This window comes from Polypterus senegalus, chromosome 4 (genome assembly GCF_016835505.1).
Source record: "Polypterus senegalus isolate Bchr_013 chromosome 4, ASM1683550v1, whole genome shotgun sequence".
Classification (NCBI taxonomy): Eukaryota; Metazoa; Chordata; class Cladistia; order Polypteriformes; family Polypteridae; genus Polypterus; species Polypterus senegalus.
Window position 1 is genome coordinate 226,048,101 of NC_053157.1, and position 15,252 is coordinate 226,063,352.

Genomic DNA, 15,252 nt, shown 5'->3' on the forward strand with positions numbered 1-15,252 from the left:
GATTTAAAAATACCACACAGCAGAATCAGTTACACACTAACTGCTGCCTGCCATAAAGAGAACAACCAGAGGAGTGCCAGGTTACAGCAGGCAGTGACGTCACAATGGCCTCCCTCTTTGGGTGCCACCCACAGAACACAAGAGAACAGAGCACAAATGATAGAGAGTAAATAATGAATAAACAAAGCAATAAAATCAAAAATACAAAATTACAATAAAACATGGAAAATAATAATTTGCAATAAACAAAGAAGGTACAAGAAATGAAAATACACATATGCCAGAGCTGTAACATGACCAGGTGTGCTGACAAGACACAACAGCATTCCTGATTTCTAATTGGCCGCTTACATACCAGCCATTGGAGCAGCGGGGGGTCGGGTAGGGAGTGCAAGTTCTTTAATAGCCAGACTCAAAAATGAAAGCTTGGTTATCGATTATTTTTGCAGTCATTTCTAAATGTTTCGCTATGTAAATAGTTCTGTCTGAATGAATATGGCACAATCTTCAGCATACCTTTACAATCAGATTCATATTAAACATATCAGAATTGATTATGTGGCACTGTTTCTGTAGATTTGTAATACTTTTATTTGAATCTAAACGTTACTTTTCTTGTAGTTAATAAAGGAGCAAATGTAATACAATGGACAGCTGGTCCATATAAACATCATTTTGCAGGTTGATGGAAAAGCTGCTACCATAGTATACTTATTAAAGCATCAACTATAAAAAATATGAAAGTATTACTATTGCTTTTATGAGATTTGTGACCTGCAACTTTGCAAAATTTTGAGCTATCCGTCATTCACCCTGCAGCCGACTTACTGTAATCTAACAGTTTACACGTCTGATGGCGGCTAAATGAGCGAAATTGCATCCGTTGTGCACATCAGCTGCTGCATTATTACTACAAATGTTTAAAGTTGCCCATTTTTAGGCACAAGCTTTATTATTTTCCTTAGGCCTATCACAAAACTGAGTGTTTGTTTTCATAAGTGGCACGTACATTGAGGAAATCATTTCTCTAGTTTCATTTTTTAATTCACTTATCCAACAAACTCTTAAGATTTACAGTATGTCAGAACCTGTAGGCTAAGTTTCTGACAGCATCACTACCAGCTGCAATATAATTTAAAAAACAGATTTTTAAAATGTTTTAGCTAGAACCTGGCAATTCTTGTTTATGGGCTATATTTTTTATCTTGAAGTGGTATTTTGCAGGTTGTTTATAAGGTTTAAAGGAAGTCATCTGACTAACCACATGCATTGAAACACGTGTGAGTTTTACAGTATCAGGATGTGGTTGGTGATTAAACCTACTGCACCGAAGCACTGATAAGCATGCCTGATGTGATGTCTCCATGAGTTTATTTTTAAAAATAAGTTTGCACATCTAATTAGGAAAAGAAAATCCGAACACATTTCTCCAGTTTTAATGTCACTACACTGTGTCATTCAGGATTGACTTTAAAATTCTGCTTATGGTTTATAAAGCCTTGAATAATCTCGCTCTATCTTATATATCGGAATGTCTGACACCTTATATTCCAAATAATAACCTCAGATCCTCAAATGAGTGTCTCCTTAGAATTCCAAGAACAAAACATAAAAGAAGTGGTGAGGCGGCCTTCTGCTGTTATGCACCTAAAATCTGGAATAGCCTGCCAATGGGAATTCGCCAGGCTGATACAGTAGAGCACTTTAAAACACTGCTGAAAACACATTACTTTAACATGGCCTTTTATAACTTCATTTTAATCGTAATTTAACTTAATCCGGATACTCTATATGTTCAATTTCCTCATAATAACTATTCATGGTGGCTCTAAAATCAGTACTGACCCCTACTCTCTTTCTGTTTCTTTTTCCAGTTTTTTGTGGTGGTGGCCTGCCCACCACCTACTCAAAGCTTCATGATGCTCCAACAATGATGGGTGGATTAAAAGCAGAAGTCTACCTGACCATCATCATCATCAAGCCCTTCCGTGAGAATCCTAAATCCAAAGAGGACTGTTTCATTTATGTTAGGTAGAATGCCCAGAGGTGACTGGGCGGTCTCATGGTCTGGAATCCCTACAGATTTTATTTTTTCTCCAGCCGTCTGGAGTTTTTTTGTTTTTTCTGTCCCCCCTGGCCATTGAACCTTACTCTTATTCGATGTTAATTAATGTTGATTTATTTTGTTTTATAATTGTGTCTTTCATTTTTCTATTCTTTAATATGTAAAGCACTTTGAGCTACTGTTTGTATGAAAATGTGCTATATAAATAAATGTTGTTGTTGTTGTTGTTGTGGTGTTGTTGTTGTTGTAATTTGGGACTGACATACTGGACTGTCTAAGAGATGTCTCTTTATTTATATTTGGAATTAGAATCTAATTAAAAGGATGGTCTTGCATCGTAATTCAAACTTACTATGATGGCACAAGGCATTGTTGTATACTGGCAATGTTACACCGACAGCTTGTTTGCCCCAAATATTTTTGTGAACTAAATTGTAACTGCTATTTCATCGATGTGTAGTACCAAACTTCTTGGCCCTGAGGGATGTCAAAGTTAGACTTGAACTGAGTAATCTGTTTGCCCATAGTGGTTGCCGTTGTTATAAGTTCTCTTAATCCTCTTAATTTTTGCTTAAACTGAAAAGGTTCAGCTGTTTTAATTCTTCTTCATATTTCATCCTGCAATCCAGGAATCAACCCAGTCGCTCTTCTCTGGACCTTTTCTACGCAGCTATGTTCATTTTGTAGCCTGGAGACCAAAACTGCACACAGGACTCAGATGAGGGCTCACCAGTGTGTTAAAAGCTTGAGCAGAACCTCCTGTGACTTGTACTCCACACATCAAGGCGCTATATAACCTGACATTCTCTTAGCCTTCTCAGTGGTTTCTGAACACTTGATAGCTGACAATGATGATTCCTCTACTACTCCTAAATCCTTCTCAGGTAAACTTTCAATTTTCAGACCTACCATTGTTTATTGAAACCTAACATTTTGCTTCCTACATGTAATACTTTACATCTCTGCTAAACTCCTGTAGCTTTAATTACAGTAAGAGGTTGTATAATATGGTGGTCCTCTTTTTTTAAAATACTTATTAGCTCTCTGCTCAGGGCAATGGTGATTATAAACCTTAACTGTGTTTATGATATATTGGATTGATTCAAGTTCTGAATGAGCAGACTTTTTAAATCTTGTTATTTTATTCTACTGATACTTGTGTTTGATTGTCATACTATAAAACTTCTGTAATATAAAGGTTTGGAATAAAAGAAAATTTTACATTAAAAATGTAACAAAAATATTCAGTACTTTTCCACTTAATGATATTCCTTTGCAGGACACAAGCACCTGTACTCAGTCACAACAGGTAACCTGAGGGTGGACATCTTTGGGCTTTGAGGAGATGAAGTGAGAAACCCAAGAAAGTCTAGCGAATGCAAACACCACATGAATAGCAGGCACGCTGCAGAATGAACGTTAGCCAAGGACCCTGAAGTTGTAAAGTACTTTGAATCACGTGACACATAGAGTAAGTAATAATTAAACAGAACAACAGTTACAAAAATAAACTACATAAATATAATAAACACATGAAAAAGAATACTTTAAAACAGTGCTTCCCAAACTCTGTCTTCAGGACCACCTGTGGCTACAGCTTTTTGTTCCAAGATTCATAATAAGTGATAATACTTGATAATAACTGATCTCATTTAGTTAGCTGCTTTTTCTCTTCTATTATTATGCATTTAGAAGAACACAACAGTATGATTTTTACATTATAAGACATTTAAAAATATTTCTATTTTGGCTCTAACCTCTCTCTCTCAGAGCCAGGCCTTCAGATTTCTCAGGTATTTCCGTCGGGACAGGAGTTTCTGAATCTGTTCATCAAGTGCCTGGAGTTCCTCAACTATGATTTCAACGTGAGTTACCCCACTGTCGGCCATTTTCTGCTTCGTGCCCTAGGAGAAATGAGAGAGAGAGGGAGGCCTGCGCCACCTTCATCTGCTCAAAGCTTCATGATGCTCCAACAATGATGGGTGGATTAAAGGCAGAAGTCTACGTGACCATCATCATCATCAAGCCCTTCCGTGAGAACCCTAAATCCAAAGAGGACTGTTTCATTTATGTTAGGTAGAATGATCAGAGGGACTGGGCGGTCTCATGGTCTGGAATCCCTACAGATTTTATTTTTCTCCAGCCGTCTGGAGTTTTTTTGTTGTTTCTGTTACCCCTGGCCATTGAACCTTACTCTTATTCGATGTTAATTAATGTTGATTTATTTTGTTTTATAATTGTGTTTCATTTTTCTATTCTTTAATATGTAAAGCACTTTGAGCTACTGTTTGTATGAAAATGTGCTATAGAAATAAATGTTGTTGTTGTTGTTGTTGCTTAACTCTTCTTTATTGTTTTCCTATTATTTTTCCCTTATTCTATGTAGTCTGCTCTCTTCATTGTATCCTTGAATTTCCCCTTGGGATTAATAAAGTATCTATCTATCTATCTATCTATCTATCTATCTATCTATCTATCTATCTATCTAATAGTAACAATTAAAAACAAGCAACGCAGACACCCGGGTGAACAACACTAAATGATGAAAGGCTGCAACTGCTTTAACTAATTAGTCAATAATGGAAGGCACAATGGAAATCAGGATGAACATAAATAAAAAGTAAAAAAACATACATTATCCACATACAACTGCTTAATTTTTATTAAAATATATTAACACAGTTACTTTTGTAATTTCTTCATTGACCCCAAAACACAGAAACTGGGAAGTAACAGCTCACTTAATAAGACTAGGAGTCCAATTAAATACAGAAGTGGTTTGGAACAAAAACCTGCAGCCCTTTGGGGGGTCTCCAGTACTGAGTTTAGGAACCGCTGATTTAAAATAAAGAAACATAGAAAAGGAAAGTAAACATAAGAAAGTCACACCCTGGCATGACAAAATGAACACAAGGCAATAGGCCAAGACAGTACAGACTTCTGTCTGCATACAGCATACTTTAGTTAAAGATTAACGTTAATGTCTTGGAAAAGTGGTACATGTCCATCCCTTCAGTGTTAAGAAATCATTACACCAGCCAAATAATTATATTACTGCATTCAAAAATATGTAACATGCTAATGGGTGGGCTATGCAATTAAAAAAAAAAATGACCAGAAAGATCAAATTTGGGCATATGTCAGGTTTTATGGCACAGAGGTGAGAGATGATGAAAACTAATCTGCAGCTCTGATCTGTGAGCACAAGGCATGTGTACTGGGCATCAGTTTTCACACAAGATCTACATCATGAGTGAGGTTCCAGTTTCAGACAATGTCTAACTGCAATGGGATTAACAACCAATCGTCCTCCCAGGGCTGCCCAAACGTTTGGTGAAACTTTTTTGTGAGGATTAGCACCAAAACCAGACACAATTCATACTCCATGCCTCTGGTGTATGTAGTCTTAGATTCACTACATGGAGCCTTTCTGTTCAGCATTCTAAATCTCTACAGTACTGGTACTCCCTTGGAACGCCAGTCTGTCGATACTCATGTCCCATCGCAACAAGAGAGAACTGCAAAAAGTGTTCAGTGCTTTATCACAACAACCTTCAGTGCTTCTTAATAAATACTTAATTGATAATAAAATTAGCATAGGTGGAAGTTTAAATCCATAAATAGGTTGTTTCCAAAAATAAAATCCTACTTTCTTGCCAGCCCAGCAAATCTTTTCCCCTTCTATCTCCTCATCTCACCCAATCAATTCCTACAGCAGGCTGGAGATGCTGACGGCTGCTCGGGTAATCCTGTCACTCCTAGGATGTTCAGAGCAAGCTCTTCATCTTCCATGTGCCCACTTCAGCATGTACAGGTGCCTTAGGAGTATTTTGGATCATTTCCCACTCCTCTGTCATGTTCAATGTGGATGATCCAATCCAGGAATGCCGTTCCTTTCACTCCCTGGTGGCACCATTAACTGCCTGCCTCCACACATTAACTGCTGACTCTCACACCTGCTTCTGCCTCTCTTATTTCTTGGTTTCTCCCTCCTCTTCTGACCTGCTCTGGCATCTCTTAACTTTTGTTTGGGTGTATAAAAGTAAATTTGTACTAATAAATATTATTTTCACAAATTAATTATATATTGATTATACTGAATGACTTCTGTCCTTGTTAACTGTTAGATTTTGCCTTTAGCATTCTTTTTTAATTAACGCCTCTTGATTTGTGACCCAGTCCTACTGCCACTTTAGCACAAAGACAAGTATTGATAAGAGAACCAGTGTAATCTAGTGTAGCAGAATCCTGACTCCAAGGGTCCTGTTTATCAGTAACTAGCAAGGACTTGAAAAATGTAACTAATCACACACTTTTATAATTGACAAGTGTATTTAAAGAATGTTACCACTATGTGTAAGTCAGCCATATCTTTTCATTTACAAAGTGACTTCATGTATGTGTCAATAAAGGTATTCTTCTTGTCCTGAACTGGATTCATCAATTTACTTTGACAGTTGACGCTGCAAGCACATCCCACCTCTCCCACTTAGGTGCCTTAATTGTAGACTTCAGAGTGTTAATGAAGACATTGGTTGAACTGTCTACACCTGCACTTGAATTTGGGCTCACCAATTCAACCATCAACACCCTGGGGCTGCTCCGCCACTCTACCGTATGCACCTACACCCACCCGATTTAAGACCCCTTTCTCATCTTACCACAAGTAGGTTTTGGCAAGAGCAAGATGAAAACTGCTATCACAATCCTAGTATACTTCTTTAATAATTTCTTTAAGTCACGTCCATTGGCCTTAAGAACAGTGGTCGTTACCAGCTTCCTGGAATGAACATGCAAGGAGTTAGACATAAATGGGCCAGTACTGCCTAAGGGCTCGTTTATACTTCACGCTCAGAATGCATACACGCCTGCATCATGGCTGCCATGCGTTCCCAGCGTTCATTTGATGCATCCGCTGAGCAGGTCCTCAGAAATGAATGCGTCGGCGTCGAAAGTTGCAGTACCAGCAAAAGTCGGGCTGAGCAGTGTGATAAAAGTCAGAACATGACGTCAGAGTCTCTGTTAACTATCTACACGTGACAGAAAGCCTCCTAGTAGGTTCGATGTGCGCTCTTCGATGTTTGATGAATGGTTCAAAGTGGTGAAGCAAAATGACGACATACTGATGTATTCGTGGTGCTTTTATATTCAAGCATCACATATTCCCGATTTTGTAATAACACAATACATTTTATAAGTCTCCGTGCATTCTTTTTTCTGGGGCTTCCTCCTGACCTGACAGTAGCAGCAAACATCAATAGATCATCACACAGAACACATTAAATGTATGACATTCCAACTCTCTGCAAATTTAGAATCTTTAGATTTATACTTGATATCATTTTCAAGATGAAATGCATTTAAGTATGTTTGTTACATTTTACAGATAAATCGTTAATTTCATTTAAATAATGAATACTGTTAATAATTACACACATGGGGTTGACACGGTGGCAGATCGGTAGGTCTGTTGTCTACGCAGGGAGTCACGCTTGCTGGTATTCTCTGCCTGGAGTTTGAGTGTTTTCCTGCTTGTATTCCACACTGTGCTCGGTTTCCTTCCAAAGACATTCAGATTTAGGGATTTGTTGCCGCTAAAATGACTCCAGTGTATGTGAGTGCTTGTATTCACCTTGCGATGAGCTGAGGCCTCGTCCATGGATTGTTTCTGTCTCACGCCCGATGCTTGCTGGAATGGCCATGCATCCCTGGATTGATGGATTTAATCATTAAACATCCTTTTCAGATATATTGCGGAAAGGTGTCATCAGAATTTAATGGGTGTTCCAGGCAATTTACAACACAGAGAAGCCGAACCTGTTCTCACAGTGATGATATCTCGCACTGCCACCTGGTGGATTCCTCCAGATTTACGTAAAGTACATGTGCAAGTATCTGCAGGAGCATGCATCACGTCGAGTGAAGTATAAACCTGGCCATAGAGTATTTTGAGGCTGTCACTGACAATAACACCAGTAAGTGTAATAATATAATTAACTGACAAAGCAGCGGTCTAGTTTATGGAATCTAATTAAAGTAAAGAATCTCACAAATTTTAAAACACACTTAAACTGCTTTCATAAAGAGGTCTATAAAGATGTTAAGTACCATGACATGTTAAGAAAACACAAACCTACCAACACTAAAAGTCTGCCTTGTATTTGTGCATATCTGAGGTACTCAAACAACGGGTCACTTCACCGGTGCAGTTTTACAAGCTGCCGATGAAAAATCAAAAGTACTGCAGTTGTGGCTCAATAAGCACTAAAAGAGATGGAGAGAGGTGAGCCTTTGATGCAAAAGCTCTATTCCATTTGAATCGTCTTCACTCTAAAAAAAAAAGGCATTTTCTGGAGGGGGTTTAACAATATTTTACTAAATTATAAGTTTGATTTGCTAAATGTTTTAGGAATATATCAAATGTTTCTGTATTATACGGGGATGAAATGGTTTATTTTATCCTACTTTTCAAGATAGTACTGTCATGGTTGTTATAATGTGCTTGTTATTCAAGTCTGATGAGCTCATCAATTAATACGATAGAGACCAAGATTCAAATAAGTGATAATACTTGATAATAACTGATCTCATTTAGTTAGCTGCTTTTTTCTCTTCTATTATTATGCATTTAGAAGAACACAACAGTATGATTTTTACATTATAAGACATTTAAAAATATTTCTATTTTGGCTCTAACCTCTCTCTCTCAGAGCCAGGCCTTCAGATTTCTCAGGTATTTCCGCTGGGACAGGAGTTTCTGAATCTGTTCATCAAGTGCCTGGAGTTCCTCAACTATGATTTCAACGTGAGTTACCCCACTGTTGGCCATTTTCTGCTTCGTGCCCTAGAAGAAATGAGAGAGAGAGGGAGGCCTGCGCCACCACCACCTACTCAAAGCTTCATGATGCTCCAACATTGATGGATTAAAAGGCAGAAGTCTACGTGACCATCATCATCATCAAGCCCTTCCGTGAGAATCCTAAATCCAAAGAGGACTGTTTCATTTATGTTAGGTAGAATGACCAGAGGTGACTGGGCGGTCTCATGGTCTGGAATCCCTACAGATTTTATTTTTCTCCAGCCGTCTGGAGTTTTTTTTGTTTTTTCTGTCCACCCTGGCCATTGGACCTTACTCTTATTCGATGTTAATTAATGTTGATTTATTTTGTTTTCTTATTGTATCTTTTATTTTTCTATTCTTTAATATGTAAAGCACTTTGAGCTACTGTTTGTATGAAAATGTGCTATAGAAATAAATGTTGTTGTTGTTGTTGTTGCTTAACTCTTCTTTATTGTTTTCCTATTATTTTTCCCTTATTCTATGTAGTCTGCTCTCTTCATTGTATCCTTGAATTTCCCCTTGGGATTAATAAAGTATCTATCTATCTATCTATCTATCTATCTATCTATCTATCTATCTATCTATCTATCTATCTATCTATCTATCTATCTATCTATCTATCTATCTATCTAATAGTAACAATTAAAAACAAGCAACGCAGACACCCGGGTGAACAACACTAAATGATGAAAGGCTGCAACTGCTTTAACTAATTAGTCAATAATGGAAGGCAAAATGGAAATCAGGATGAACATAAATAAAAAGTAAAAAAACATACATTATCCACATACAACTGCTTAATTTTTATTAAAATATATTAACACAGTTACTTTTGTAATTTCTTCATTGACCCCAAAACACAGAAACTGGGAAGTAACAGCTCACTTAATAAGACTAGGAGTCCAATTAAATACAGAAGTGGTTTGGAACAAAAACCTGCAGCCCTTTGGGGGGTCTCCAGTACTGAGTTTAGGAACCGCTGATTTAAAATAAAGAAAACATAGAAAAGGAAAGTAAACATAAGAAAGTCACACCCTGGCATGACAAAAATGAACACAAGGCAATAGGCCAAGACAGTACAGACTTCTGTCTGCATACAGCATACTTTAGTTAAAGATTAACGTTAATGTCTTGGAAAAGTGGTACATGTCCATCCCTTCAGTGTTAAGAAATCATTACACCAGCCAAATAATTATATTACTGCATTCAAAAATATGTAACATGCTAATGGGTGGGCTATGCAATTAAAAAAAAAAATGACCAGAAAGATCAAATTTGGGCATATGTCAGGTTTTATGGCACAGAGGTGAGAGATGATGAAAACTAATCTGCAGCTCTGATCTGTGAGCACAAGGCATGTGTACTGGGCATCAGTTTTCACACAAGATCTACATCATGAGTGAGGTTCCAGTTTCAGACAATGTCTAACTGCAATGGGATTAACAACCAATCATCCTCCCAGGGCTGCCCAAATGTTTGGTGAAACTTTATTTTGTGAGGATTAGCACCAAAACCAGACACAATTCATACTCCATGCCTCTGGTGTATGTAGTCTTAGATTCACTACATGGAGCCTTTCTGTTCAGCATTCTAAATCTCTACAGTACTGGTACTCCCTTGGAACGCCAGTCTGTCGATACTCATGTCCCATCGCAACAAGAGAGAACTGCAAAAAGTGTTCAGTGCTTTATCACAACAAACGTCAGTGCTTCTTAATAAATACTTAATTGATAATAAAAATTAGCATAGGTGGAAGTTTAAATCCCATAAATAGGTTGTTTCCAAAAAATAAAATCCTACTTTCTTGCCAGCCCAGCAAATCTTTTCCCCTTCTATCTCCTCATCTCACCCAATCAATTCCTACAGCAGGCTGGAGATGCTGACAGCTGCTCCGGGTAATCCTGTCACTCCTAGGATGTTCAGAGCAAGCTCTTCATCTTCCATGTGCCCATTTCAGCATGTACAGGTGCCTTAGGAGTATTTTGGATCATTTCCCACTCCTTTGTCATGTTCAATGGGGATGATTCAATCCAGGAATGCCATTCCTTTCACTCCCTGGTGGCACCATTAACTGCCTGCCTCCACACATTAACTGCTGACTCTCACACCTGCTTCTGCCTCTCTTATTTCTTGGTTTCTCCCTCCTCTTCTGACCTGCTCTGGCATCTCTTAACTTTGTTTGGGTGTAGAAAAAGTAAATTTGTACTAATAAATATAATTTTCACAAATTAATTATATATTGATTATACTGAATGACTTCTGTCCTTGTTAACTGTTAGATTTTGCCTTTAGCATTCTTTTTTAATTAACGCCTCTTGATTTGTGACCCAGTCCTACTGCTACTTTAGCACAAAGGCAAGTATGGATAAGAGAACCAGTCTAATTGAGTGTAGCAGAATCCTGACTCCAAGGGTCCTGTTTATCAGTAACTAGCAAGGACTTGAAAAATGTAACTAATCACATACTTTTATAATTGACAAGTGTATTTAAAGAATGTTACCACTATGTGTAAGTCAGCCATATCTTTTCATTTACAAAGTGACTTCATGTATGTGTCAATAAAGGTATTCTTCTTGTCCTGAACTGGATTCATCAATTTACTTTGACAGTTGACGCTGCAAGCACATCCCACCTCTCCCACTTAGGTGCCTTAATTACAGACTTCAGAGTTTTAATGAAGACATTGGTTGAACTGTCTACACCTGCACTTGAATTTGGGCTCACCAATTCAACCATCAACACCCTGGGGCTTCTCCGCCACTCTACCGTATGCACCTACACCCACCCGATTTAAGACCCCTTTCTCATCTTACCACAAGTAGGTTTTGGCAAGAGCAAGATGAAAACTGCTATCACAATCCTAGTATACTTCTTTAATAATTTCTTTAAGTCACGTCCATTGGCCTTAAGAACAGTGGTCATTACCAGCTTCCTGGAATGAACATGCAAGGAGTTAGTCATAAATGGGCCAGTACTGCCTAAGGGCTCGTTTATACTGCACGCTCAGAACGCATACACGCCCGCATCATGGCTGCCACACGTTCCCAGCGTTCATTTGATGCATCCTCTGAGCAGGTCCTCAGAAATGAATGCGACGCGTGCGAAAGTTGCAGTACCAGCAAAATGTCGGGCTGAGCAGTGTGATAAAAGTCAGAACATGACGTCAGAGTCTCTGTTAACTATCTACACGTGACAGAAAGCCTCCTAGTAGGTTCGATGTGCGCTCTTCGATGTTTGATGAATGGTTCAAAGTGGTGAAGCAAAATGACGACATACTGATGTATTCGTGGTGCTTTTATATTCAAGCATCACATATTCCCGCTTTTGTAATAACACAATACATTTTATAAGTCTCCGTGCATTCTTTTTTTCTGGGGCTTCCTCCTGACCTGACAGTAGCAACAAACATCAATAGATCATCACACAGAACACATTAAATGTATGACATTCCAACTCTCTGCAAATTTAGAATCTTTAGATTTATACTTGATATCATTTTCAAGATGAAATGCATTTAAGTATGTTTGTTACATTTTACAGATAAATCGTTAATTTCATTTAAATAATGAATACTGTTAATAATTACACACATGGGGTTGACACGGTGGCAGATCGGTAGCTCTGTTGTCTCGCAGGGAGTCACGTTGCTGGTATTCTCTGCCTGGAGTTTGAGTGTTTTCCTGCTTGTATTCCACACTGTGCTCCGGTTTCCTTCCAAAGACATTCAGATTTATGGATTTGGTGCCGCTAAAATGACTCCAGTGTATGTGAGTGCTTGTATTCACCTTGCGATGAGCTGAGGCCTCGTCCATGGATTGTTTCTGTCTCACGCCCAATGCTTGCTGGAATGGCCAAATCCCTAGATTGATGGATTTAATCATTAAACATCCTTTTCAGATATATTGCGGAAAGGTGTCATCAGAATTTAATGGGTGTTCCAGGCAATTTACAACACAGAGAAGCCGAACCTGTTCTCACAGTGATGATATCTCGCACTGCCACCTGGTGGATTCCTCCAGATTTACGTAAAGTACATGTGCAAGTATCTGCAGGAGCATGCATCACGTCGAGTGAAGTATAAACCTGGCCATAGAGTATTTTGAGGCTGTCACTGACAATAACACCAGTAAGTGTAATAATATAATTAACTGACAAAGCAGCGGTCTAGTTTATGGAATCTAATTAAAGTAAAGAATCTCACAAATTTTAAAACACACTTAAACTGCTTTCATAAAGAGGTCTATAAAGATGTTAAGTACCATGACATGTTAAGAAAACACAAACCTACCAACACTAAAAGTCTGTCTTGTATTTGTGCATATCTGAGGTACTCAAACAAACGGGTCACTTCACCGGTGCAGTTTTACAAGCTGCCGATGAAAAATCAAAAGTACTGCAGTTGTGGCTCAATAAGCACTAAAAGAGATGGAGAGAGGTGAGCCTTTGATGCAAAAGCTCTATTCCATTTGAATCGTCTTCACTCTAAAAAAAAAAGGCATTTTCTGGAGGGGGTTTAACAATATTTTACTAAATTATAAGTTTGATTTGCTAAATGTTTTAGGAATATATCAAATGTTTCTGTATTATACGGGGATGAAATGGTTTATTTTATCCTACTTTTCAAGATAGTACTGTCATGGTTGTTATAATGTGCTTGTTATTCAAGTCTGATGAGCTCATCAATTAATACGATAGAGATCTGCCAAGATCAAATCGACAAAAGAATGACCCACTAAATGAATGCTTGCTCCGAGCACTGAAGTACAATAAGGAATGTACTCTTGTAGTCATTCTTGGAATTTTGAATCACCATGTAAATAATGCAGAATTAATATAAAACCAAAAATGAAAGATGGTAATGAAGGGAGAAGTTAAATAGACAAAGAAAGGAACTGCAATAAATCTGCAACTGAAAGAATTGCTAGTTTGGAGCAATCTGGACAGTGGGCTTCATTTTGTGAATTAGTGATTTTGTAGCCAAAGTCTAAGAACAGTTGTGAAACTTCTCTATATAAATATGCGAGAAGCTGTGAGTCTAACCACAAAAAAAAAAAAAAATTAAAAATACTCACTGATACCACAGGGAAAGTTTTGAGCTTCCTCCTCCTTTACTTCACAACTCAGTTACTTTTAGAGAGCAACAATGATACAGTTGAATAATTGCCTCATGCCTCAAGATTATGAAGCCAGCTATGAAAATGAAATAAAAAATAAAAAATATGGAGGACAACAAGAAGGTAGGTTAGCGTAATTCTATAGAATTCTAATGTGATGACAGATGATGGCTTTCTAATATTTGAGTAAAAACCAAACATAACCCAGTTGCCGTGTGTTCTTGTGGACGACCTTCGTTAATGTTAGCAGTCTGGTCCTAACGTTATTTACTATCGTTTTGAACCTGGCTTGTCCATCACGAGGTCATACGTAACCATCTGTATGGCCTAATATTCCTTGTGTGGCCTTTGAAGAGTATAATATGAAATACAATAGGGAGAACTTTTATTCCAAAAGGCTAAAAATAAATTATTTATTCAGTTATCTTGCATATTTCTGAACTTTTCATCTTACACTTTTATTTTTGTTTCACATCAATGCTATGTCCTTTGGTACTCTGTCATTGGTTTTTGATATCTTCAGCAATTTTCATGAATTCATTGTGTATTTTTGGATACGTACATTTATGATACTGAAGTACAACTGTGTTCACGTTTGCACCTTGTAGAGCAATGGCAGGTTACAGTAAGTCATTTTACTCAGTCCACAGAGGGGTTCAGTGGTGGGGATGGAGCTCGCAATCTTGAAATCCGTCATGGAAGGCTTGATTTTTAAAAGCTGCGAACATTCTATGGATTGTTTCAATTTAGATACTTTAATTGTAACCAAGCAGTCTCCCTTCTGTCAAAATGAGCTGTAAATGGAGATGTGCTGTTACTACAGATCTGTCTGTACATCCAACAGTTCAACCAATCACTTCTGTTAATCAATGACATATCTGTAGTACAGCTGAGACATAACACTTGCATACATAATACAGATTAAGTAATAATAAAAAGCAAAAACTGCGTTAAACATCAAATTAGGTAGACTGATATGACCTTTAAAAATTGGAGATGTTACCTATAAGCTTACTGAATCGTAACGTCTCTACAAACCTGTAACAGATACTGTGGAGAACGACACTTATGCACTGTACGTCGCTAATTTAATTTGTAATTAAGAAATTCAATGGTTATATTTAAATAATGACCATTTGGTGTTGCTTCTTTAAGGCCATATGTACTGTATGTGTGTAAAATAGTGTTTGAAATAGCAAGAAAACATTTTGTTTTTTGCTACAGCTGGAAGT

General features: G+C 37.7%; 1 protein-coding gene across 1 annotated transcript in view; it reads left to right on the forward strand.

The window, feature by feature from the left end:
* Window positions 1–13,994: 13,994 nt before the first annotated feature.
* Window positions 13,995–15,252, forward strand: part of LOC120528083 (CD209 antigen-like protein C) — a 38,322-nt gene continuing 37,064 nt past the window's right edge. Inside the window, exon 1 of the mRNA XM_039752098.1 lies at window positions 13,995–14,143. Coding sequence (XP_039608032.1) covers window positions 14,050–14,143 — 94 coding nt within the window. The 5' untranslated portion in view covers window positions 13,995–14,049. The remainder of the gene's footprint in view (window positions 14,144–15,252) is intronic.